This window comes from Cucurbita pepo, chromosome 17, assembly GCF_057944985.1.
Source record: "Cucurbita pepo subsp. pepo isolate OVF chromosome 17, ASM5794498v1, whole genome shotgun sequence".
Classification (NCBI taxonomy): domain Eukaryota; kingdom Viridiplantae; phylum Streptophyta; class Magnoliopsida; order Cucurbitales; family Cucurbitaceae; genus Cucurbita; species Cucurbita pepo.
The window spans coordinates 13,259,538-13,284,588 of record NC_141814.1 but is presented as its reverse complement, the minus strand read 5'-3'; the positions used below and the strand labels follow the sequence as shown (position 1 = coordinate 13,284,588).

At 35.5% G+C, this 25,051-nt stretch overlaps 3 protein-coding genes and 1 long non-coding RNA gene across 11 annotated transcripts; 1 reads left to right on the top strand and 3 right to left on the bottom strand.

The window, feature by feature from the left end:
- Positions 1-362: 362 nt before the first annotated feature.
- Positions 363-10,990, bottom strand: LOC111778452 (uncharacterized). 8 transcript variants are annotated; one of them, XR_015413294.1, is made up of 5 exons: positions 10,068-10,990; positions 4,958-9,687; positions 2,867-4,179; positions 1,969-2,151; positions 363-709 (listed from the first exon to the last, which is right to left on the bottom strand). It is a non-coding gene; the product is annotated as an uncharacterized LOC111778452 (long non-coding RNA). The 8 variants fall into 8 exon arrangements; XR_015413297.1 differs by having other exon boundaries at positions 2,867-5,428; positions 5,800-9,687; XR_015413295.1 differs by having other exon boundaries at positions 2,867-6,313; positions 6,491-9,687.
- Positions 7,052-9,514, top strand: LOC111778451 (protein LAZY 1-like). The gene is made up of 5 exons (XM_023658289.2): positions 7,052-7,167; positions 7,245-7,311; positions 7,621-8,396; positions 8,624-8,912; positions 9,235-9,514. The coding sequence occupies exons 1-5, from the start codon at positions 7,162-7,164 to the stop codon at positions 9,252-9,254; spliced, it is 1,158 nt and encodes a 385-aa protein (XP_023514057.2). The 5' UTR covers positions 7,052-7,161; the 3' UTR covers positions 9,255-9,514.
- Positions 10,991-11,649: 659 nt separating the features above from the next.
- On the bottom strand, positions 11,650-18,894 carry DPL1 (dihydrosphingosine phosphate lyase). The gene is made up of 15 exons (XM_023659146.2): positions 18,497-18,894; positions 18,351-18,396; positions 16,835-16,986; positions 16,585-16,644; positions 16,115-16,339; positions 15,889-16,030; positions 15,567-15,617; positions 15,352-15,443; positions 14,881-15,007; positions 14,485-14,500; positions 13,423-13,530; positions 13,272-13,326; positions 13,050-13,196; positions 12,105-12,183; positions 11,650-11,993 (listed from the first exon to the last, which is right to left on the bottom strand). Exons 1-15 carry the CDS (start codon positions 18,694-18,696, stop codon positions 11,871-11,873), a joined length of 1,623 nt encoding a protein of 540 aa, XP_023514914.2. The 5' UTR covers positions 18,697-18,894; the 3' UTR covers positions 11,650-11,870.
- Positions 18,895-20,255: 1,361 nt separating this feature from the next.
- LOC111779383 (rRNA-processing protein fcf2) lies at positions 20,256-23,954 on the bottom strand. The gene is made up of 6 exons (XM_023659547.2): positions 23,792-23,954; positions 22,787-23,016; positions 22,496-22,556; positions 21,239-21,316; positions 20,995-21,110; positions 20,256-20,649 (listed from the first exon to the last, which is right to left on the bottom strand). The coding sequence occupies exons 2-6, from the start codon at positions 23,014-23,016 to the stop codon at positions 20,541-20,543; spliced, it is 594 nt and encodes a 197-aa protein (XP_023515315.1). The 5' UTR covers positions 23,792-23,954; the 3' UTR covers positions 20,256-20,540.
- Between the last annotated feature and the right edge of the window lie 1,097 nt (positions 23,955-25,051).

The following is a 25,051-nucleotide window of genomic DNA, read 5'->3' as shown; positions in this document are numbered from 1 at the left end:
TTCACTCCTTTCGAAGTGGATCTCTCGAAGTTCCGATAGGATGCATCGACCTGTAAAATCTTTGATTCTTCACTCTTTGGCAACAAGATGGTGGTGCTTGGTGCTTGTTTGTAAAGGAATGGCTTTTATAAAACTCGGGCAAAATTTAAAATTGATTCATATTATAGTTTCATCCGTACGAGTAGTAAAACATTCCTTCATATTTGTTTTCCTCCCTTACAAGGAACAAAGCATGAACCAACGATTCCTTCTTTTTCAACAGAAACCATTAATATAACTGGAAAATACCTATCTCTTGCATCCACATAATGTCCTTTGTGTCTAACCTTTACGTTAATTCAAAGGCGCTCGTATTTGACAGATTTTAACGAAAGAGAACTATTGATTAAGAAAGTTACGGTACAAGTTCTACGACTTCGAAGCCAAACAAACAAAGAAGCATTGCCAAACAAAAAGATGGATTTTGTGGGGATTTTGTTTTCCAAACTTTCTGTCACCATTGCTATAACTGGAAGGACTTGAATATCAGCTAACAGTATAGGTCCCCTGCTTATCAAAATATGCCAAATACAATAGGAGTTATAAGACATTATGATCTCAACATCTTCCTTATTCAGAATCTGAGTTGGTTTGTGAGCATCCCATTGCAATGAAGGTGTTATGGATGGGATCTGCCGCCTTCTCATCAGAAGCCTCCCTACATAAAATCCTTCCAAAAATACGAACTATTAGCACTAGAAGGAACATGGAAAACAACAAAGAAACCAACAAATGTGGTTGTGATATCCCACGTATTGGTTGGGAGGAGAATGAAACATCATTTATAAGGGTGTGGAAACCTTTCTCTAGGAGATGCGTTTTAACGCCTTGAAGGGAAGCCCGAAAGGGAAAGCCCAAAGAGGACAATATTTGTTAGTGGTGGGCTTGTGCTGTTACAAATGGTATCAGAGCTAGACACCGGACGATGTGCCAGTGAGGAGGCTGTTCTCTGAAGGGGGTAGACACGAGGCGGTGTGCCAGTAAGGACGCTGGGCCCCGAAGGGGGTGGATTTGGTGGGGTCCCACATTGATTGGAGAAAGGAACGAGTGCCAGCGAGGACGCTGAGCCCTGAAGGGGGGTGGATTGTGATATCTCAAAGGGTGTGTGGAAACCTATCCCTAGCAGATCCGTTTTAAAGCCTTTGAGGGGAAGCCCGAAAGGGAAAGCCCAAAGAGGACAATATCTACTAGCGATGGCTTGGGTTGTTATAGTGGTTGTGTCAGGACCCTCCAAGAAATGGTTAGGCTTGAAGCTGATCTTGCCTGCCTGAACTTTGTAATGAGGCCAAACAAAGATAGGGGAACGAGTGCTAAAGAGGATCATTGATTCAAAAACCTCACTAATATCTCCTTCAAATTTGGCTTAAGCTTTGAATCCCTAAGATTAGGGGTAAAGAAGAGGATCATTGATTCAAAAACCTCACTAATATCTCCTTCAAATTTGGCTTAAGCTTTGAATCCCTAAGATTTGGGGTAAAGAAGAGCTTTTGCTTGGGATGCTCCTGGGTTTCAAGCTTTTGCTTGGGATGCTCCTGGGTTCGGATGAAAGAGCAAAATCTAACTCCTCAATGAATGATTCGACATCCTCGAGTGCTTCTTTCTAGTTTGGAGCCAGCTTGTTCGGAACAGTGAGATTAGCTATTAGCTATAACATAAAAAAATAAAAATAAAAAACTACTCTAATTGATGTCCCAGCTTGCACATAATCTATTTCAAGAAACTCCATTCAACTCTGTACTTCTTTTTTTCACAAAATGTAAGCATTCATGAGCAGTAATCAGACCATAAAAAATTAACGACCTTGAATGAAAGCTAACAAAGAAGAAGAGAGAATGTAGTCCAGATTTGTCATCACCTAATTAGATATAACTTTTGTAACTATCTTATACAACACATAGCATATGAACTTATTGAGCGAAAACCACTTACTGAATTTTGATGCCTTTTTTAAGGGATCAACACAATACGAGTCTTGTTTCAAGGCAATTCTTCAAAGTATTTGGTAGAACAAAGTTGGGAATCCATTGTTTTATTGCTCTTTCCATCTCCTCTTGATATCACTTCTCAAGTAACCCTTGAAGAAATGCAATCAATGACCCTGTTCACATCAATCTGCAAAGGAGCATTTGAAGCAAAATTATTTTTAAAATAATCCACAAAAGTCTGGGAAATTTTTGTAACTTCCTCTTGCCATACTCCCAAGGCATAAAAAATGGCTTCAGTACTATTCTCTTTCTTCCTCCCAGTTGCCTTCTAAAGGAAACAATTAGTATTGCTATCACCCCATTTCAACCAATCCTCTTTTGGAGCTTTGTTTCCAATAGATTACAATCATCTAGAGCACCTCCTGTAACGCCCCAAGTCCACCGCTAGCAGATATTGTCCTCTTTAAACTTTTCCTTTTGAGTTTCCCCTCAAAGTTTTTAAAATGCATCTACTTGGGAGAGATTTCCACACCCTTATAAAGAATGGTTTGTTCTCTTCCCAACTAATGTGGAATCTCACATCTCTAAACTTAGAGATCAAGCTAGGTTCTCTGGGCTCTATGCCAATTTTTCTCATGGTCTCACAATATTTCATTCATATCACAGAATGCCCAAAAACACCGATGTAAGTATGACCTAAGGGAAGAGCATTTGCGTCTCTTTTGAAGAATAATCAAAATTCAGACTTAAAACAAGGTTTGGTGGAAGTATTTTCCCAAGTACGAGTGGGTGGTTCTTCGCTTTGCACACAAGATTGAATTCATGAAGAACTGAAGTCACTTCAGCATTAGTAAAAACTTCAGAATCGAAAATCCCACAGCAGGAGGTTTTGAAAAGCTTACCGAGATTTCTTCTTCTTCAAGCTTCTTCCACCCTTCCAGAAAATCTTCATATCCCTGTTGGTAGGATAATGAATCCAAACATGGCATTATATTGCTCGAAATGACAAAATTTTAGAAGAGAAAACTCATGCATTCTACCAATTTCTTAGAATTTTACGGTCACCTACAGTCATAAAAAGTTAGGTCACTAAACGACGATTTGGCCGAAAACCCAAAGCAGTCCAAACGCATACAATGCCCATAGAAAGGCTCTATGAATAGTCCAAGAAGATTGAGAAATTAGAGAATTCAGAAGACTCCAAGAAGATTGAGAACTTGAAGACCAAAGACTTTGAAAACACAACAACGTTGAAGGCATGATCTTAAACACTATTAAGTGCGTAAGAATAATTCAAGATTTTGATAAACTTGTCAAGAAGATCAAGAAACCGAGATCAATACAAGAGCAATCAACAAGCCGAATAAGATCAATTGAATAGAATCAACAAGCCAATTATTGAACCAATAAGATCAACAAGTTAAGAACTAGTACCGAGCCAAGAAGATGAACAAGTTAAGAACTAGAATCGAGTTCAATCCTACAAATATGCACTTGTTATACTTGAAGAAGAAGGTGAAACGTATGAATTAAGAATAGTCATCAACATTTTTATCATTAGTTCAATAATTCTCGTCTCGTTTTTAATTTCTTTTAACTTCATCGATACTAGGGGAATTCCTCAATCGGTTGGCACCGACTTTGGGTTCAAACTATGTAGAAATTTGACATATCGATTTTCATCGATCAAAGAATGTCATTTTTGGAGTATTATGTGACGTTGATCAACTTACCACATCGTTGCTTGGTAGATTTTAGCTCAAACTAATATATATAAGAGCTTCGGTCGAAAGATATTTTCCAATTTTGTTGCCGGGTTTAGATGTTGAGGCCGTACTTTTTCCTTTAAAAATAAGTAAAAGGTATCTCCAAACATCTTAAGTCCTAACCACTAGGGTCACCCTCACCCCAAGGAAGTTATAATACTATCATCAATATCATTGCATATCAACATTCAACTAACAATTTAATTTCGTAGAGCCTACAATATTTCACAAGTTGGTAATGTAACTGAATATTAGCTCAATACAATGATTTCATGCTATTGCTAAAGTACTAAAAATTGTGTCTTGGTGAGCTCAAGACTTACAGGGGCCTCAATCAAATTAGACTGAAATCATGGTACAGAAAGGTTCAAAGTGAGTCTAAGGTCTCAACCTCTATCCACTGTCCAAACAACATAGGCAGCAATGTTCTTCAATGATAATCAATCAGCCTGTAAAACCAGCCTCACATCAACAGGAAAGAAGAGTTCAAAGGCAAGAGAAAAACTGATCTCTCTGCTTTAAAAGTAGGGTTCAATCCAGAAATGAAAGTTAAAAAGCATTTAGACAAACATATTAATGTTCATTGCATAATCTGATCACAATGAAGGAGGGCTACTTGCTTTGCTTTCACATGTACAAATCATAATGAATGAGGGCTGTTGCATTTAGACAAAGAGATTCATAACACATGTTCAGTGCATATATAGGTCTTTTGGGATGTTGGTCAAAAGGAAAAGGTCAAGAGAAGGATAAATATGTGGCACAGGCTGTCTACAACAGAATTGTTTTCCCTCATGTCACTGACAAGACTTTCGGATTTTAGTTTCATGTTTGGTTCCTAAAAACAAAGGTCAGCACAAAATTTAAGCAGGTCCTAGAATCTGATAAAAAAATGCTCACTTTTTGCATTTGCATCATGATCTACCAATCTGTCAAAGATTGTGATTGTGAATAAATTACATTTTTGGCCTTCATTTCTTTAGTTTTAATTTATTCTTCTAAAACCATGTCTCTAACGATGATATGTTATATGATAATTTATCTATAGTTCCACTCCTTTTTGAAAATGTAATTTTACCGAGGATGAGTTACTTTGACAAAAAGGCAGAAGAATTTGACTCCTTTTTGACTATTTTAACAACTACCAAATCCAGAAGCAAGTTTTCCAGGTATGTTTCTTCTTAACAGCAGGAATAGAAAACTTAGAAACGTTTGATAGAAACATACCAGAAGGCAGAAGGTTTTCATCAGGTTTGATTCGTTGTACCGCTGATTATAGAATCTCTCCATACAGTGTATTTAGTGAAAAGGGTTAGTATGAACATGTCTGAACATCGACCGGTGGATATACCAATCATTTTAGTTGGATTTGACAAGCTTTTGTATCACAGGTAAAAACCTATCCTCATGCCAAAAAGTTTGCAAGTTCATGGAGCATGGCCCCCCCTTGCATCTTTCCCACTATGTCACCAGATCTAATGCAAATCTAATCAACTTAAGATTGAAATATCAATCTACCAGGTTAAAAACAAAAAACAAATAGAGGAGGCCAACTTATCAGCTGGATACTTAGGCAGATTTGACATAAAATCATGACTTGCTCGTGGAGGTAAGAAAAAGTTTTTTCCCCCCGCATGGTGCTGTACATCGTAGTCCCACCTTAATAAAATCAGAAGCCTTTCTTCCTAAATCTTTCACCTGAAATTATAAACCACATAAAGCAAAGTAATATTATTCATCTCTTTTGAACTCCCACTGACAAAATAGAAACAAACAGTTAATATTGGGGAGCATAGCCACGACATGGTTGAGGCAAAGGAGATCTTTTTCATGCTCAAGGAAATGACTTAAGAAGGTTTCAGAAATATGGTGACAGAACTGACATCAAATCAATTTCTTTCCTAGGAAGGTTAAAAAAAAAAGCTCAGTGGAAGACCTTTTTACAAATTCTGACAACTCACAGAGACTTAGGACATTCACAACTAATTGGAACAGTCAAAAGGATAAAAAAATAGAAGAATTTATGTTTGCTTCTATTGTACTTCACAACCGGTGTCAGAGTGCATCACCTTCTTCCGTCTCTTCCTTCTTACCCTGTCTCGCCCAGAAACCGTGTCTTTAAGCAAAGGATACTACTGAAAGTAAACAATAAATATGAATAACAAACAAGAGCTAGCCAATATACAGAAGGGTAAGTTTTCTGTCCTACAGTAGCATGTTTCAGAAACAAGGAGTTGTAAAAGGTTGAATTTAGAAACACATGGGACCCAGGCATATTTCTTTCCTTTATATTTTGTTCCCAAAAAATATTCTGAAATGACGCAAGTGATCATATTATGAAGCCCAAAAGACGAGATATTACCTTTTTTTTTTTTTTGCAGGGAAACAAGCACATATATCAGACATTATAAGTTAAAATTCTCTCATAAAATTGTAACACAAATTGAGGTTACCAACAGCAATGCTAGAATCATGGAAATTGAGGTTACCAACAGCAATGCTAGAATCATGGCCATTGTTAGGGATAAAGATCAGAAGCGCAATCTAGCCTTTGTGTTATTTCTGATCTCATCTGAGAATGTTCTGCTTACAAACATGATAAAAGAACGGTGTCAGGGAGACCAAAAGGTCATCTACTATTAAAATTCCTTTCCTCCAAAGATCCCAACCAAATGCATGATCCAACATGTAGATTTAATAGGATCATACATGGAAATAAGATATTGAAGAGTCCTTTCAAATTTCCAATTAATCTTCCACCTTTCCAGGTCAGATAATACAGTTTGTGCCCCTGATGAGAAATGATCCACTTCGTTGTCAATCTTTGCACCTATTTTGGTCCAACACAATATTCTCCAGAGACCCCACCAGTCATTTAGGGCTCTGCCCACCAAATTATAGTGAAATTGTTACAATTATAAGAATGGAAGCTATCATTTTCCCATGGAGGCATGTGCAAAACATGTTTGTGTAGAAAGCACAACTATATACAAAACATGAATAAATTAAGGTACTTAAAACTGATTAAATAAAATTAAAAGAGAATTAAACATCTTCAAACAGTAACAATATAATTATTTGAAGAATGGAAAATACTATCTCAGGTTTGGAGTGAGTCGATACCACCACTCAAAGTACCAAAAATTCAAAACTAGTCACATTCCTCAGAAAATGAACAGCTTCCGGAAGGGTGCTCCAGGACCCACCATCCATTTAGCCACTTGAATGGATAGCACAAGCCAGCCAGTTCTTTTGTAACTATCCCTATGTTTCCTTTACGCACATCATCTCAGACTATTGGAGGTGTGCAGTAAGAGTTTGACATTCTATTGATAAATAAGCAGTGAGCTAAACTATGGAAAACACTTTTTCTCATCACCCCTCTAAACTGAAGGCAACAAAACTCAGTTTTCTGAAGCACAACCAGAAAGATGAAGGCAAAGTTAATTCTGCATTAATTCTTGTAGAGTGTTTCTGTCTAACGATTAAATGATATTTTGGTTTTTTCTCACAGCTACTTGGTTGGATGCACCGCAAATTTCGGCAGAACAGTGGTGAACCGCTCAAAGATTTTGCCATCGGTAAATACTTTCCACTAGTATTTCTCTGTGAGGTTGAGCATCCATTGTCAGTAGAAGCTCACTTTGTGCATAGAATCTGTAGTGACTGATATTCGATGCCCAGGGCATGGAACACATCCAAGTTTTGTATGCATGTAATCTGAAAATTATATCTCTTTAACCCATCTATTCCATTTAATAGAAAACATTGAGTTATAACCAGGAATTACAGATAAACCATGAAATTATTGTTGATATGCTGCAACAGAAACAAGGTTCCTAGAAATTCAAATGTACTTGTGTAGGTCATTCTCATAATTGTTTTTTTAGGCCAACAATCGCTTGATGATCAGCAATACATCTCGAAGTCAAGCATTAAACCTTTCAAGCAAGCCCCACGAGAGCAGCATCTTCGAAAATCTTTTGCTGGTCTAGAATCAGAAATAGGAGATGAAGACTATGAAGATGAATCATCACATCCAATGTCTGAGATCTTCCATGGATTTCTGGCAATTGGAACTCTGGGATCTGATCAGGTCATCAGTGACCCAATGACACCAAAGTTTTCAATTTCTGTTGAGAATATAACTGAAAACGAAACTGAAGTAACTGAAAATGAACTAAAGTTCATTAATGATGAGTTGGAAAAGGTTCTAGGAGCTGAAACTAAGGATGACGGGTACAATGATTCTTCTGGAAGAAACAGTCACGTCAGCATGGGAAGGAGCAGCCATGGTAGCACAATTACCCTCAGTGGCAAGCCAATGGATGGCCTAGAAAGCAATATAAGTGGGAGCATAATCTGCCCACTTCAGGGATATCTTTTTGGGTCAGCAATTGAATTATCAGAGACTACGGCAGTGGCTAAAAAGGAAAACAGGACCTCCCTAGGCGAACTGTTTCAGAGAAGCAAAATAGCTGAGGAGAATGTAGGTGCAAAATCTGACAAGGAAGACAAGCGAGCTGAAGAGGATATCGATAAATCTTCCATGCACCTGATGAAAAAGAAACTGAAGAAAAGAATGTTGTCTGCTTCTTCCCGGAGCTCTGCAGCAGCTGTTGAAGGGCTCAATGATTCAGCTTCAGCAGAAACGAAACTGCATAAGGTATGTCATAAGCTATGATTTGAACTTAACCCTTGCTGTCTGGCCTCACCTGATTATTACTTTTCCAGCTCTGTCATTATAAATTTTTGAACTAGGAGATGGTTCAAGTGAGAGGCTTCAGAACCTATTTTTACCATAGAAAACTACTGACCGCAATTGGACTTTTACTATTTTCCTATCTGTCTGTAATAGTTAAATTTCTTCAACATATGACATGTGGCTTGCAGATCTTTCACATGTTCCACAGAAAAGTTCACCCTGAAAGCTCAACAATCATACAAAAGACCGATAAGCACCAAAAGTTTCAAAGAAAGAAGAAACCAAACCATAACCATAACCATGATGGTTGCTACAACAATGGAGAGCAGACATCTGATGAGGATATCATGATATATCCTCAGAGAACACTGTCGAAACCAAGCTTTCGACGTATCAAGAATCAATTTCCACCACATGAACTACACAGTTCTGATCCAAATGACAACAAGGAACGCTGGATTAATTCAGATGAAGACTGTAAGTTACTAAACTCAATATTTCCTAGCTTCCAACATTCACCTAGATATCCTATTAGTTTCCATAAACACTAATATCGACACCCACAACCTACAAGTTAATACTCTTAAATTATAAAACTAAAACCAACTCAATGTAGTCTTGGTTTGGTATTTATGCTCACCTTCCACAAAACACAGGATGAATGGTAGCTAATCCTTTTCTGTATATCTGCTATACCATCGACTGCTCGCTACATTATTTAACCAATTACATGAGAGACAAGTGTGACAACACTGACTCTTGAAGCAACTCTAATTCACTTTTATTGTGTTCATCGTAGATCTTGTGCTGGAGCTTTGAGAGGTAGAAGAAGTATATTCCTTGTTCATCAGTATCCGAGTGCGTTGGTACTGTCTACCCATTATTGGTAATTATTGCTGATAGAGTGCAAGTTACTACTATCTGAACAGTGTTTGGGTGTGAAAATAAGCAGAGGATCCCCCTCTTCAAATGCTCACTTTGTATGTTGTGTGTGAAATGTATTGTTATCCCTAGAACACTTTATGATTATATTGTCTTGCATATTCCACGAAAAAGCACGTTCTACTCGCAGTTGATTATTCTTGTTTTCTTTTTCTTTCACCTTTGACAGCCCTCTTAGGCTAAACTAAAATATAGACAGTTTTCCAACTCTATTTACCTGACATGAAAAAAGAGCACCGGTAGTTCTGAAAAGAAACTTTTCTGACATTTAGATTTACCATAGCCCACGAAACCATCATAAATCGTCATCCTGCAAATTTTTATAATGATAAGAATCCTAGGATAAGTACGGACAAAAAGGAGAAGAATGGACCAAAATCTTCTATTAAATGAAAAGTGTAACCAAAAAGAAAATGAACAGAAAGGACTCAGATAATTTTTGTATAAAGATTTTTTATATATATATAAAAGAGACAATTTCATTGATGATTGAAATTTTTGTATAAAGCTTAAGGGGCTAAAGTAATCTTTGAAAGCTTACGGACTAAAACAAAATAAACATAGAAGTACCATGACAGAAATAATATTCCAACGAGCATATTGAATTTAGATAAAATACTTCACTCTCATATCATTTGAAATTTGTTCAAACAAGAGCCTGCCTAGAAATACCATGGAAGTTTCTCTTACTTTGAATACCCTTCTAGTAGTAGTACTTCATGGGATCAATGACTCAGTTGTGATCACCAATAGAAATAGCCCAAACAGGTTCGCCTGATGGAAAAACAGAAAACTACACTGGCAACTGATATGAATTCAAGGCCTAATAAACCTCTTTTGATGGAACGAACAACAAATCTATGAACCAAAATATGAGAAAATGAAATTGCCTACATCAAAATGTAACGCATCGATAGCAACAATTAAATCAGTCAATTTTGCAATTCTAATTCCTAAGTCAACAAAGGTATCCAGAGGAGTTGCAACCAAGCGAGAATACACCAACAATCTCACTATCTCTCTAACACAGTTCCAAAATCTCACAGAACATAATCAAACGTCACCAGTTTGTTAAAATAGAATGTCTAAAACATCTAGAACATAAACAAAACTTCAGAAACCAAAAAAGGATATTCAGTCTTGGTTACCAAACCTAGCTTCAAAGGTGAATACGCTTTAGAGATGAACTGTAATCAGAAAACTGCCGGTGCCTAGAAAGAAAGTCAGTAATCGAAAAAACAAAAACCATATCGATCAGCATTATGAAAAACTAGAATCAAGTAAAGGCGTGATTTCCTTGCTCTTCTTTTGCAGGAGTCAAACCATGGACTGAAAAATAAAAGAATCTTCTAACAGAGGGCGGCCAACCTTCGGCATTACTGCATTCGAGTTTTGCAGGTTGTCTAGTAAGATGAATGAACAAGTTATTCAGTCCATGACCACCAGTTATCGTCTTCCGAGCAAACGATTTTTCTGGATACCATATGATTTTTCTGGATACCATATGATTTTTCCTGTACGCTTCTTGGCTCAACCATCGATCGATTGAATAGTTTCGCCACATTACTACAGTAACAGTGACAGCAAAACATTTCTAAGATCGTTATTTTGAAGATATTTTGAAGATGGGGATCCGAGTGCATATATATATATATATATATATATATTATTATTATTATTATTTAATAATCTTTTTTTAAGTGTACGAAAAATATGTTGAAATATTAAATTTTGAATTTTTAAAAATTATTGAATTAATTATTATCTTTTACAATTTTTTAATATATCTTAAAATTTATAAAATTTGAAAGAATGGAATGACTTTTCTTGTAAAAGAAAATATATATATTATTGTTTAACTAAATTTAATTAAAATCAATAAAAACTGATTTTAAAATACTAAACTTAAATAATTCGTTATCACCATAGTTGCATAATTTACCCGTCATTATCTTTTCAAATTCATCCATACCCAAAAATCACCGAATTTTGATATCTTGAGTTATTATCGATGAAAGTTAAGTAAATAATAAAGGACTTAAAGAATGAATTCGCGACACCTTTGCAACGAAGTATAGTAAGATTAGGTCCAAATAGATTAGTCGAAATATATGCAAACTACTTCAAAAAAAATCGAGAATCGACTATCAAAAGTAATAACGAGTGTCTTATCCACCCACCCATTTGAGCTTTATAAGGTTAAAACAAAATATATATAAAGTTGAGAGCAAGAGATCCTTCCAAGTCTCTGTCTCAAATTTGAGCATACGTATGAAGGTTTCAAATAAATGTTTATAAGACAATAAAGATATGACAATAATTCAACACATTACACTTAACAGCAACAACAAACATTATCATGTGGTAAACCTTGAAGAATATAGCTTATTATTTTCATAATTTTAATTTGATTCTTTGTGAATGAGACAGTATAAAATCAAATTTTATATTTTAACAAACCAGTGCGAGCAAATGAGGCCTGCACACTGCCTGCTAGCATGTACCATCCATGTAGCTTATGAGCAAGTCCTGAACCATGTCTCTGTCTGGCATTCGCTCTGCAGCACCATATATTGGTGCTAATCCTCCAGTAATAGGCCCTGGATTTTGTTTGACCTGAAATATATAATTACATATAAATAAGTCCGTAAGTCACAACCAGAAAATATGCATATTAGTGAAATTGCCTCTGATGGACTAAGAACATTCTTGCAGAAATAAGCTTACAGTGTTGACAGATTCTTGCAAATCCTGGAGAAAGTTGTCGACTATCGATACATGTTGAAGCGTCACACAGATATGAATGCTGAATCAATATGAGAGATGATTAGTTAAAATTTTGGAGTGAACTTTAAAATTTTGTTTCAATGAATCAAAGCCATCAGACTTTCTTTTAACCACTCAAAGCTTTTGAGTTTCATACCTAAAATATGTGTATAGCTTAAGGGGGGACAAGGAAAATCCGGGCTGAACGACTAATTTGAGTTCTGGTTAGTTAAATTCTTTCAAAGGCTTCAAAACTTTCTAGTACAGTGTAATTCAATATTCCCCGGTAGGTATGTACCATGGACACAAACAGTCAGACCTGAGGCCACATTTTATTTTAGAATATCATATCACAAACAAGGAGTGAAGCTTCGAACTTACGACCTCTGAAGAGAGAGATAGAAACCTTAACAATTCAACTACACTCAACTTGGCATAAATACCGCATTTTGAGTCCAAGAGAAAAAATAGTAGAATTTTGAAGGGGAAAAAAAGAATATTTGTGCCCCTCCTTTCTCCTTTATCCCGTCCAGAAACAAAAGAAGACTTCCATCTTCAAGTTTAACTCAGACGTAGGATGCTTCTTTTTGGGTGTGAAGCATTGTCAAACTAAAATACCCAACAACTATTAGCTCTCCCTGAAAAGGAGGTGATCCAACCGCACCTTCCAGTACGGCTACCTCGTTACGATGGGAGAAGGGAGGTTTTTGTGGGAGAGAGAAACAAAAGAATCTTTAGGGTGTTGAGAGGGCCCTTGCGACATTTAGTCCCTCTCTAGACTCCAAAATTTCTCTTTGGGCGAAGAAGTTATTTTGTAATTATTTGTAAGGTCTTATTTTATTGGATTGGAACCTCGTTCTTGGTTTCTTATATATGTATAAATAAAAGCTGAATGAGAAAGCTCACCTGCTAGGTCTTTGCAAGGCATTCAAATGCCAGCCTTTCGATGACATAATGTCATTGACTTCAAAAATGTCAATAACAGTAGATCCAAATGCTACAATTGTCATGTCTGGCTTTCCGACGACAAATAACTCAGGAATTTCGTTTACCCTGCACAAAAAGTAAGGTTTTTGAAAGAGAAAAACACCTTGCAATCCTTCCAGGCTAAACAGATGAATATGATACCCTTTATGTATCTTCTTTGACACTTCCATGATCTCTTTTGTGTTCTGCAAATATCCTATGGAAAGAAATCAAATCACAAAGAGCACAAAGCCAAGTACTTAACAAAATATGACGATAACAATGAGTATCGTTACATTCATGTCTTAGATACCTCCTTCTCCCAAAGACATCATTGCTGCCCAAGCCCCAGCAATCAAACCACCAGGTCTGCTTCCAGCTATTGTGGGAGAGACGTAAAGCCCACCAGACCACTCACTTACTACAAAAGACAATAATTGAAAAGGGAAATGTCATTTCCTTGAATTCAAGACCACAACAAAAATAAGAATGAGAGCATTTTTTTCAGTACAAGGACTGTGCTCCGTGTTGAGGATTATTGGGAGTGAGTCTCACTTTGGTTAATTTAGTGGAAAATCATGGGTTTATAAGTGAGGAATACTATCTCCATTGGTATGAGGCCTTTTGGGGAAGCCCAAAGCAAAGCCATGAGAGCTTATGCTCAAAGTGGACAATATCATACCATTGTGGAGAGTCGTGATTCCTAACATGGTATTAGAGTCATGCCCTAAACTTAACAATGTCAATAGAATCCTCAAATATCGAACGAAGAATTGTGAGCCTCGAAGGTGTAGTCAAAAGTGACTAAAGTGTCGAACAAAGGGTGTACTTTGTTCGAGGGCTCCAGAGAAAGGAGTCGGGCCTCGATTAAGGGGAGGCTATTCGAGAGCTCCATAAGCCTCAGGGGAGGCTTATAGTGTACTTTGTTCGAGGGGAGGATTGTTGAAGATTATTGGGAGTGAGTCCCACATTGGTTAATTTAGTGGAAGATCATGGGTATATAAGTGAGGAATACTATCTCCATTGGTATGAGGTCTTTTGGGGAAGCCCAAAGCAAAGCCATGAGAGCTTATGCTCAAAGTGGACAATATCATACCATTGTAGAGAGTCGTGATTTCTAACCTTACGTACAAGGGATAAGTATACAATTGCATTAGCCTAAGTCTTTAAAAGTCTCCATGAAGGTTTCCACTAATGAAACGTGAGAAAGAAAACATATTTTATTTCTCACAATTTCATAAATACATCCCAAAATAAAACTAAACATTGATGGCAATCATGGAGCCCAATAGCTTTTAGCAATGATTAATAGCTTGATTTAAACTCGAGGCATGAAAAAATCCAACTTTCCAGTAACAAGGATTAGTAGACTTACCAGCAACAAATTGATGCTGTCGAAATCAAGCAAAGCAGGAACAGGCAGAACACCAAGCGATCAACAACCATAAAGCCAAATGAAATCAGAAATAACATAAAATATATTTTCAATGATAGAAAAGATAGGGATTCAGAATGCAGCTCGATTACATCCATTAACCTTTTAACGTTTTGAGAGTCGTTTGTTCTAATAGCTAGTTCTTAGCTATTTAACTTCGAAGCATCTGGAAACATCCTCTAGTTTACATAATACATTTACTATAAGAACGAAAAAAAGATGATCATATAAGCATTAAGCAATCAAACACTTCAGCAGACAAGATCTAGGAGGCCATTGGGAGGTTAGTTTGGGGCTAATCAAATAAAATTTAAGTGATTTGGTAAAAGAAACTACCTTTCTAATCTCATGATTTCTGTACAACACTATACTTGTTCCTTTGGGGGCTAATCCATATTTATGTACATCCGCAGATATTGATGTCACTCCTTTAACTGAAAAATCACAAGGTGGAATTGGGTACCTGACAGGAGTAATAAGACAATTTCATATCACAGATAGCCAGAGAAACACCGATAATGAACAATAATTGCAACACTCGTCGCTAAATGTAATTTCCACTTGATAACTAATCACTGCAAGTTTGTTGTGCTGAACTAGAAAATATAATCCCACACATATGGGTGGGAAGGGGCGATATATTGTTATATTCTTTCATAGGATATCATAGAGAGAGAGGTTAGTGAAAAATCATTTCATAATTTACAAATGTTTTGCAAAAGCATTCCTGTTAGAGTATTGATGTGTTACATTAAGAATGTTAATAGTGGTAAATTTTTTGTTCAGAGAAAGCCCAAACAGCCTTACCCAAGCTTACGTGCAAACGGTAACACAAACCCGCCAAGACAAAAGTCAACATGAAGACAAATACCATAGCTAGAAGCTAATTTCCCAAGTTCCTGCAATTATATTACAAGATCCTCCTGATCAGAAATTACTTGAGAAATGCCATTTAAGTTACGATTGATGGTCTTTGTCCTGGCATATAGAAAATTAAAAGATACAAGAGAAAATGAACATACAACAATCGGATCAATGATTCCATGGGGAAAACCAGGTGCAGATCCAACAATCTGCAATATGAAGAGCATAAGGGAAAAGACACAAATGAGCAGGTAACATACAAATACAAATACTATAATAGGGTGAAGCAGCTTTTCTGAATAAGCAAAAGCAACAGTATCATACTTCTTAGTTCTTGATAATGGAATTTGAAAGAAAAAAAAAATCCAACAAAAATGGGGCAGCATAAACAAAATTGTGGATAAAAATGCGAAAAAGATGATAGAGAAAGAGAGTTTATGTAAATACAAGTATAAGAAGAGAATAAAAGTATATGGATACCAAGATAGTGTTCCTGTTGATAAATTTTCTAATAGCTTTGACATCAGCTTTGAATTCCTTGTCTACAGGGACACGCCACAACTTGATATTAAAATATTGAGCAGCCTTATCATATGCAGAATGTGCAGACTCGGGTATGATCCTGAACATTGAGGGAAAACTAAATTAAATTAAGGGTCAACAAGAAACGTATCGAACAGAACATGCATGAAAACACGGCGTATACATTTCAGGTTTTGTAATTCCCTTCTTGGATTTCATATAGTCACGAGTTGATTTCACAGCCAATAGAATGCTTTCAGTTCCTCCCGACGTCATGTTGCCGCAGATTTTCCCTCCAGAAGCCTCCACTTTACTGCCAAGAAGAGCAGCAGTCATGGCCACCACTTCAGCTTCAAACCGCACGACACTTTGAAATACATCCAAATGCAAAGGATTTGTATGTGCAAACCTGAAAAAGTTACCCAGAAAGCCCAAGGCGAATTGTTAAAGATCTATGAAACAGGTTACGTTCCTCTGGGAGCTTTATTAGTTGCCGATATGGAGGCTCTCCAATAAAGTAGAATAAGAACACGATAGTCCAAACTCCACTTAAATAGAAATTGCACCAGTTACGTGATAGTTAAGTGACTTCAGCACTTCAGTAGAGACTTTGAATGAAACATAAAAGTAATCTATCAGCTATAACTTACTAACATTGAGCATGCCTCGTTTATGAGAGAAAAATGACCTTCAGATTCCGTTCCTCCAATGTAGCTGCTCAGAAATGAATAATACTCATAAGCATTGTTGACAATTCTTTTTTTTTTTTTTTTTTTTTTTTTTTTGATAAGAGACAATTTCATTCTAATGCAAGGAGAAAAAAATCAATTTCAGTGTTATTACATTCTAATGCAAGTATAACTGAATGGGTAAATGTGCCTATGCAAACATTTTCAAAACATACACTGTACCCGAGCATTTGCCTTGCCAAACCACATCATTTTGTTTCTCATTTTTCATTTTCACAATGACTTCAGATCCCAGGCCTGCCCTTGGCAACTCAGTCCTCCAACTTTCTCTTTTAGATTGACCGCTGGATTGTAGTTTATCCACAACCTGTTTATTCAACAAAACATCATCACCAAAGTCACAAAAACCACGTACTATTTAGCTACAAGAGAAGAAAGCGGAGTCAGCAAAGATGGTAGCTTTTCTCTTTAGCCTAAAGTGGAAATAGAGCATAGTGAGGAAGACGATTTCTGTGAAGTGGGTACAGCCTACTCAGGTATCTGAATTCATGAAACCAACATGGCCAGTGATTGGTTGTACTAATTTTGACCGACACTCCATCCGTCAATCTATAGGCATAATCCAAATGTAAAAGCATATCCTGAATAACTTCAATAAAGATATTGACTAAAGCACCAAGGGCCAGAGACATCAAAGACTTAATCTATGGCATGACTAGACTGTACAATACCATAAGGTCCACAGTGATTGCTGTTTCCTTGTCTTTGGTTGCTTTTGTTCTCAGAGGCTCTCAAGTGTTTTCAAGCAGGTTTTTGTTGAAGAATATTGGTGTATTTTTGTGTTATTTCAGCGGGCTTTCTTTTGTGTTGGCCTTAGGGGTTCTTTCTTTGCAAGTTTCTTCATCGAATCTTTCAGTTTCCTTTTCTCTCAGTTGGTTGGTTATTCAAAGTTCCAAGTTTAGTTCAGATCTCAAGATTGCCTCAAAGTTTGATATTTTCAGTTCTCTCTTTTAGAGTAATTATATGTACTCTTGATATCTCTTTTATGCTTTTTTTTCACTCTCTTCAAGTTCGTATTCTTTGAGCACTAGTCTCTTTTCATTTATTCAATACAAAGTTTCCAAGTTCCACAATCAATATAGTTAAAATCCAATAAAAATAGAAGCAAGTACGTTATCAGTTTAAAAATTCAAAAAATTTCAATTAGGTCGGAAGTTTCTTATTTTCTCCTTCAAAAGATATCGGGATGTCTCCATATATGTACATGATGAGAAACCTGGAAAAACATGGTGCTGATATTTCCTACTCTGAGAAATTCGACGAGTTCTTAATTGCCAGTTTTTCCGAGGTGACCATCTAAATCGAAGACGGATACCGAAATGAAGGAAACGCAGTACCAAATTTTCCACAGAAAAAAGAAAGAAGATTCAACGCTCAGGGTCAAAGTTTGACCAACTAAAATCGCCACCAAGAAATAAGAATTTAAGGCTCTGTACTGATCCAGCAGCCCTAACAATAAATTCTCGACACATACCATATCATTAATGTTACTCATTTAAATACAACGAATACAGTATAGAATACAATCTCATTCTGTTAAATCGAAATGGATGCAATTCCAAAAAAAAATCGACATGGATACTACAACATAAAAGCAACTCATAAATGTAACTGCATATCGTTTAAAGAACGCATAGCAATCGAAACAAATCCATAAACACGAAAACTAACCTTCTGCTTCTCAGAATCAATCCGACGTTTCACCACTGGAATTAACCTGTTTCCACAGACACAATCAAACAACCAAGAACATCACCACATTTCTAACAAAATCAAATTAACACAACACCTAACAACTTCAGCAGAGAAATTCATACTTAATCGTAGCCATGAAGAACGATATGAAGGTGGCTTTAAGTCCTCTTTCATAAACAAGATCCAGAAATGACTGAAGCAACCGAGCCAATAGTATGACGAAAAGAGGACCAAAAACGAGAGCCAGCGGCTCGTACTTTGACAGGAAACCATTGGCAGAGGCTCTAAATTCCACCAAAAACGACTTGACAGCAGAATCCATTGCGAAAAAGAGAGAAAAAAAAAACGCACGCTGCAATAGGAAGAGGAAGACGAACGGAGACTTACGAAGATTGCGTCTTACAGATAAACACTTGCGACGGAGACGATTGAGATAGAGATCAGCTGATGCACGCAAACGTGAAAAATCATTTTCTTGTTGATATCGCGAAGAACAGTACGGCGACGGTGGTTGGTATATATACCTCGCAAATCCACGCCATTTCTCCCATGGCTAAACGACACGGACCTCAGCCTCGCATATTATTATAATAGGTAATGATTACGTCAAAATTTGATAGTTTCATCCAATTGTCGAATTATTAAAAAAAATAATAAAAATCTTATTTATTAAACTAAGTCTAAAATATTATCAATTTTTACCCAACCAGATAATACGAGTGAAAATGACTAAAATAGCCTTTGTTCATCAATATCATCTAATTTTTAAATTATTATAATTTTCAGATTTGTTGTACTTTAAAAACAAGTAACTGTCATTAAGTTTAATGAATAACAAATTTAATCTTATAATGGAGCAATTTCGTTGGAATTTTGAAAACATTTAAAATAAATAAATAAATAACAAAATAATAAAGGTATAGATGGGGGTAGTATTTATAGAATTAATTTTTTTAAAATAAATAATTATTATTATTATAAAAACTAAAATTAAGTTTTTAAATATTGAAAAATGTAGTAATCACCCCTAAATTTGAAAGATCATTAAATAATTGAATTATAAAATTATTACAACTTAAATTTTCATTCACCTTTATAAAAATTGAAATTTATAACATTAAACATTTAAAATAAATGGTTTAGATCTAAGTTACGATTTGACTATAAAGTGGTAGACATCGAGGTCTTGAATTTAGAAAAAATATTAAATAATTTATAATATTTTTGGGGTTTCTATGTAATTAGTGGGAAAAAAATGACCGAAGGAGTTTTTAATTGTGTTAATTTTCACCTTCTTTTTTTGTGAAATTTTAATGCATGCCTTTATTGTTTTTTCACAATTGAAGGGAGAGTTTAATTTGGTGCATTTGATGCATTTTATCTGGCCATAATTAATAATTAAAGCATAGGTAATGCATTTTATCTGGCCATAATTAATAATTAAAACATAGGTGTTAGTCCATCGCCGCCCAATTCTATAGACATCTACATTAATGGAAATCTCCAAAAATAAAATAAAATATAAAAAATTACATTTATTGAACTTTGTTTTAAATAAAATAAAATCGTTAGATTATGTATGTCTCTTCATACTATCATGTTCCTGTTACTATGATGGAACTGCTAGAGGACTGTCAACTAACTTCTAATAGCGACGAGTCTTTTATGGTTGACCTACAGAGATATATCTTAGTTGGCTTAGACACGAGATTGCTCCCCGATTATTAATTATGATATTAGGGTAATGTGATGGAGCTACTAAAGAGGCGTCAACTAACCTACCATAGCAAGGAGTCATCGTTACTAACTCGCTATGTATTATGTCTCATAGTAGGAATATGACATATGTGGGTTGCCATTAAATTTGACATATGAAACCAGTGGAACAAGAATACGTTGTTTTCCTCGGTGATAAATAAACACCATTTCATCAGTTACAGGTTTCATAACTTAGCCTGAAGAACACTTCTACTCCTAATACACATCATCAATTCAATAGCCAAAAATAGTTTGAACTTGAGTTCTTAGTCAGCTCAGTCTACAGAGTACACATAAAATATTTGCTCGATTTCACCTAATAAGCCAATGATCAATCCCCATCACTTAACTTGATCTGATCTAGTGGTGCTCATCTGGTTTACTAGTGAAAAATTTGAGGCAACTTACCTAATTCCTCCTTTCCTTTGCCCGTTTTCGTGATTGACGACCCCTTATTTTCCACTTGTCGTTTCCACCTGGTCGATTCTGCTCTTCAATTTCTTGAACTTTGCGTTTTCTGCAAGAGGTTTTTCAGAAGGATATAAGCAGAACAGAACACTGAACAATGCACAAGAAATATTACATTCAACTTAAAGACGAAGCAATTTTCAAAATCTGGAAGTGCACCAATGGAAGAACTGATCAAGACTGCATATGAAAGCTTCTTAAATTATGCACATGCTCCACCAATGTTGCATTAGAATGCACTTTACAATGTTCCTCGTCCAAGTGATTCAAAGAAGCAACCATATCATAAAACAGATAACGAGTAGATTTCAAAATGGATAGCCATATATTCCCCCATTTCTTTTCCTTCACTGGAAAATTTTGCTATAGCAAGAGAATGTGATAAAGATCAAACCTGTACTGAGTGAGGGCCTGGTCGGAAAGCAGTTCGTCGGCAAGCGTTGCTTTCCTCTCCTTCTTTGTTAATCTACCCGAGAAGAAGTCCAAAGAAGACTCGACCACAGTTCCTACCTGGTAAATGCTTAAAACTCAAAATAAGTCTAGAGCAAATATTAACACTGGACATATTGTTTACTAAGAAAATTTTACTTTTGCTCGAGTATAAAATGAGTTGATTTCTCGTGAAACTAAAAGCTTGCCTGGAAATATTTGGGAAGTGTTTTTGATTTCGAATCACCCTTCTTGTAGTGTCTCTTGGGATCAATGACGCTCCTCAGCTATAATCATCAAGAGAAATAAGGACGCAGCAGAAGTCAATCAAACAGAAATTTTCCGAGTTCATAGACATTGGATGATAATAAACACATAGAGATAGATGGGCCATTCAAATCAACCACACTGGTAAATATTATCCTATAAGTTGAATATCTACGTAACTATGCTTTTCTTTCAAAGATTCATGACCACAGATGCAATGGTGAAAAAATAATCTATCTACTCAAACTAGCCCAACACACTCTGACGTCCAATTTCGGGTTTCAACAACTTAGTATAGAAAGTATAGTATTTTTCTAATAAGAAACTAAACTTCCGGTTAGAAAAAATGAATGAATACAGGAGCACACAAAAAATAAAGCCTATAAAAGGGGGCAAACTACAAGAAAGGCCTCCAATCAAGCAAAATAATATCTAAAGAATAATTACATAACAGCTTCATCACCAGAACCCAAAGAGAAACATAGAATCTAACAAGAGAAAACGTCACACGGAGACCTATCCAGCCCTCGAAAATTCCTATGAACTTGAAACAACTTGGTCAAGTACTAGTAAATTGCGAATTGAAAATATATGCTCCATGTGGCATCAAAATGTTTTTTTTTTTTTCCTTTTTTTGGGTGATATCCATGGGTGTCCAAGCAAACTTGGCAACTTGACTACTTTCAAAGGACAACCACTTGACCCTACTATATTTGGTTGTCTAGATAATTCGTAGGATATTAAATTCTAGATAGGTGGCCAATATGGGATTGAAATAATTCCCCAAGTACTAGAATATATGTTTCATGTGCATCAAAGCATATTATTATTTCTCTATATGACCCCAACAAATAAAATACGTAGAAACATGACATTCTAATTAGTCATTACATGCATCATAGCAATCATATATATCCATTGTCCTAGTTCTAGAAGAATATTGAATCTTGGAACCAAAGATGAATAAGAACACACAAATCATGCCCATCTGCAGTGTTCTGTTCTAGTTCTAGAAGAATATTGAATCTTGGAACCAGAGATGAATAAGAACACACACGCCATGCCCATATCACAGAGCTCTTTAGCATGATTACAACTCTCGATCCATGGTGAAAGTAACCAGTTTCTATATAACAGTCCAAACTATGTGGAATACAAAACTAATGAGAGTATGGATTATACATCAAAGACATCCTCACCTTCAACAAGCGCAAATCTTTTTCCATTTCAGGGGTCATGGTTTGTGCTGGCATGTCAAACCTAGTTACAATAACAAGCGTATGAGTATTAGAATATAGAACTTCAACTTCTACGTTAATAAACTGATGGTGTCTAGCAAGGTACCACAACCAATGAAGTTGAAAATAAAAATAACAAACATTCAAATAAGATTAAAACCATGTGAGAGGAGTAAAAGTGCCTTCATTGATTCTCCAGGAATCAATGGTAAAACTGAAACTATTGAAATTTCATATGAAAAGAGCATATACCAACTCCTCCCAGCCGTGTCACTAACTTGCTTTCTCAATAACTTATTCAACTTTTTTGGGTTGTTTGGGGGAACAAACAGCCCATCCACAAGCTCTGAATTGTTTTTCCAAACAAGACCATTTTCCGCTTGACTGTGAGATTTGTCACAAGCCTTGGTTTTGGACCCTGACGACGAGGTGGGCAGCTTTGGCTCCCAAGAAAGGCTAATGACAGGCTTTTTTCCTGACATCTACAAAATATAAGAAAATTTCAATCAGCCTTAGTTCAAACATCACTTAAAACTGTACCAGTTAAGAAAATTAATTAACTGGTGTTCTAAAAAACAAAATTCTATTAATTCTGTTGACATCTATATCCATAGTATAAAAGGCACAATAAGGGAGAATTTTTTTTGTGCTAAATCGTGTACCCTTTCGTCTTAATTTCTGAAATTAACAAGTCAATTTCAAGGAAGAAAACAATCCACATTAATAAAACACAGTTGGTTCATTACCGTTTAATTGATTACTCCTCATGAATAAATTGAAAAATATGTCTGGACTCAAGTTTTTAATCAGGTTTGAGCTTCATACAACGATAGATTCGTATTCCAATAATATAAAAAAAAATGTCTGGATTCATGCTCTTAGTTCTATAAATCCGAAGTATTATTGGATATTGTATTGGTTAATTGAGGGAAACAATTTCAATCTTCAGAATGAAAAAAAAAAAAAAAATCAATTGTATTCTAACAACTATAATCTACAAATACACAAACATGAATAAGGTTGAAGTTGTTCGGTCAATCGATAAACAACGATTTAAAAGAGAATTGGATAACTGATTCTGTCCGAATCAGAACAGCCAAGCACAAACCACGTCCCAATTTTCCATAAGGCTGAACTTATTTTCGTATTTATTCGGCAATTTTTATTAACAAAAACAAACAAACAGACAGATAAACAACTCCTCCATTCTTTCATAAGAGTTTCTAATGAAGACATAGATGGTGATAGGGAGAATACCAGTCACAACAAGGGAGTAGAAACTCAGTGCTGAACTCCAATGAAGGGGGCTGCGATGGCGCGAGCGGAAGATAGAAGAAGTGGCGCGGAAGCAGCGACGGCGCGACGAAAAAGAAGAAGTGGCGCGGTGAAAGAGAGAGGGTTTTCCTCTTTCTTTTATTTAATTTAATTTAATTATCTTTAAAAAAATTAATTTTGTTAGCTTGAAAAAACTTTCTCCCTCACATTTTTTCCTTATTTTATTTTATTTTATTAATTTTTAAATTCATATGTAATTGTTTTCGTTTTCATTTATTATTTTCGTTTTATTGAATTAAATAAATATATATTTTATACTTTTAGTTTGTACTTATTTGGGTTTTTTTTTTTTAATCTTCTATATTTTAATATTTTTTAAATACTAATAAAATAATATTTTACCCTTAATTATTCTTATATATTTGTCTTCTTATCTTTACCATATTTTATTGTTTAGTTATTTTCTTAAAAAATGTTGATCTTACATGGGCGATCGACACGACTCGCAATGTCGTAGATTGCAAGCATTTTCATGTCCGTGAAGGATCAAACGTACGCTTGAGAGTTGAATGCACGAATCAGAGACTGCCACGTGTCACCCTTCCCTCAGGCGATTGTGTACTTGCACATGGCTGCGTGCGTGGGAGACTTACTTTGTCTATGAAAAGCGCGTGTAATCTCCTTTTTGCCTCGTTCAACCTCTATCTGAGGTTTCTCACCTCGATTGCGTAAGTCCCCATTTTCCCGTTCGATCTCCATTTGAGGTTTCTCATCCTAATTTTAATACTAACTTTATTTTGACTCGAATTAAAATCTACTCGATAAATTTCAGAAAAATTGAAGTTTTAAATAATGAACTTGTGACCTTTCAACGAGACTCCTGACGTTTCGTACATACAAAAAAAAAAAAAAAAAAAAATTACAGAAATGAAAATTGAAATTAAAAAAAAAACTATGAAGTAAAATTCTCTAACAATAATTATTGATTACGACAAAAAAATAAATAGAGAATTTTGACGGATATATATATACAGGAATGAAAATTGAAATAAAAAAAAAACAAAAAAACTAATAATTATTGATTATGACAAAAAAAAATTAAACAGAGAATTTTGACGTGTGTATATATATATATATAATTTATTTTTAATTATTTAATAATATATATATATATATATATATATATTGTGCAAATTATTGAACTATAGGGAACAAATTCTAAGTTTATTGATAAAATAGGAC

Bases quoted from the DNA above. Each gene is read 5' to 3' on its own strand.
- LOC111778451 (XM_023658289.2), top strand. The intron at 7,312-7,620 runs GTAAATACTTTC...TTGTTTTTTTAG, and splicing joins GCTCAAAGATTTTGCCATCG to GCCAACAATCGCTTGATGAT. The intron at 8,397-8,623 runs GTATGTCATAAG...TGTGGCTTGCAG, and splicing joins CAGAAACGAAACTGCATAAG to ATCTTTCACATGTTCCACAG.
- DPL1 (XM_023659146.2), bottom strand. From the start codon at position 18,696: ATGGATTCTGCTGTCAAGTCGTTTTTGGTGGAATTTAGAGCCTCTGCC. The intron at 16,987-18,350 runs GTTAGTTTTCGT...TTGAATAAACAG, and splicing joins TTGATTCTGAGAAGCAGAAG to GTTGTGGATAAACTACAATC. The intron at 16,340-16,584 runs GTTAGTAAGTTA...TAACTTTTTCAG, and splicing joins ATAAACGAGGCATGCTCAAT to GTTTGCACATACAAATCCTT.
- LOC111779383 (XM_023659547.2), bottom strand. From the start codon at position 23,016: ATGTCAGGAAAAAAGCCTGTCATTAGCCTTTCTTGGGAGCCAAAGCTG. The intron at 21,317-22,495 runs GTGAGGATGTCT...TGATGATTATAG, and splicing joins AAGATTTGCGCTTGTTGAAG to CTGAGGAGCGTCATTGATCC. The intron at 21,111-21,238 runs GCAAGCTTTTAG...AGCATTTACCAG, and splicing joins CACTTCCCAAATATTTCCAG to GTAGGAACTGTGGTCGAGTC.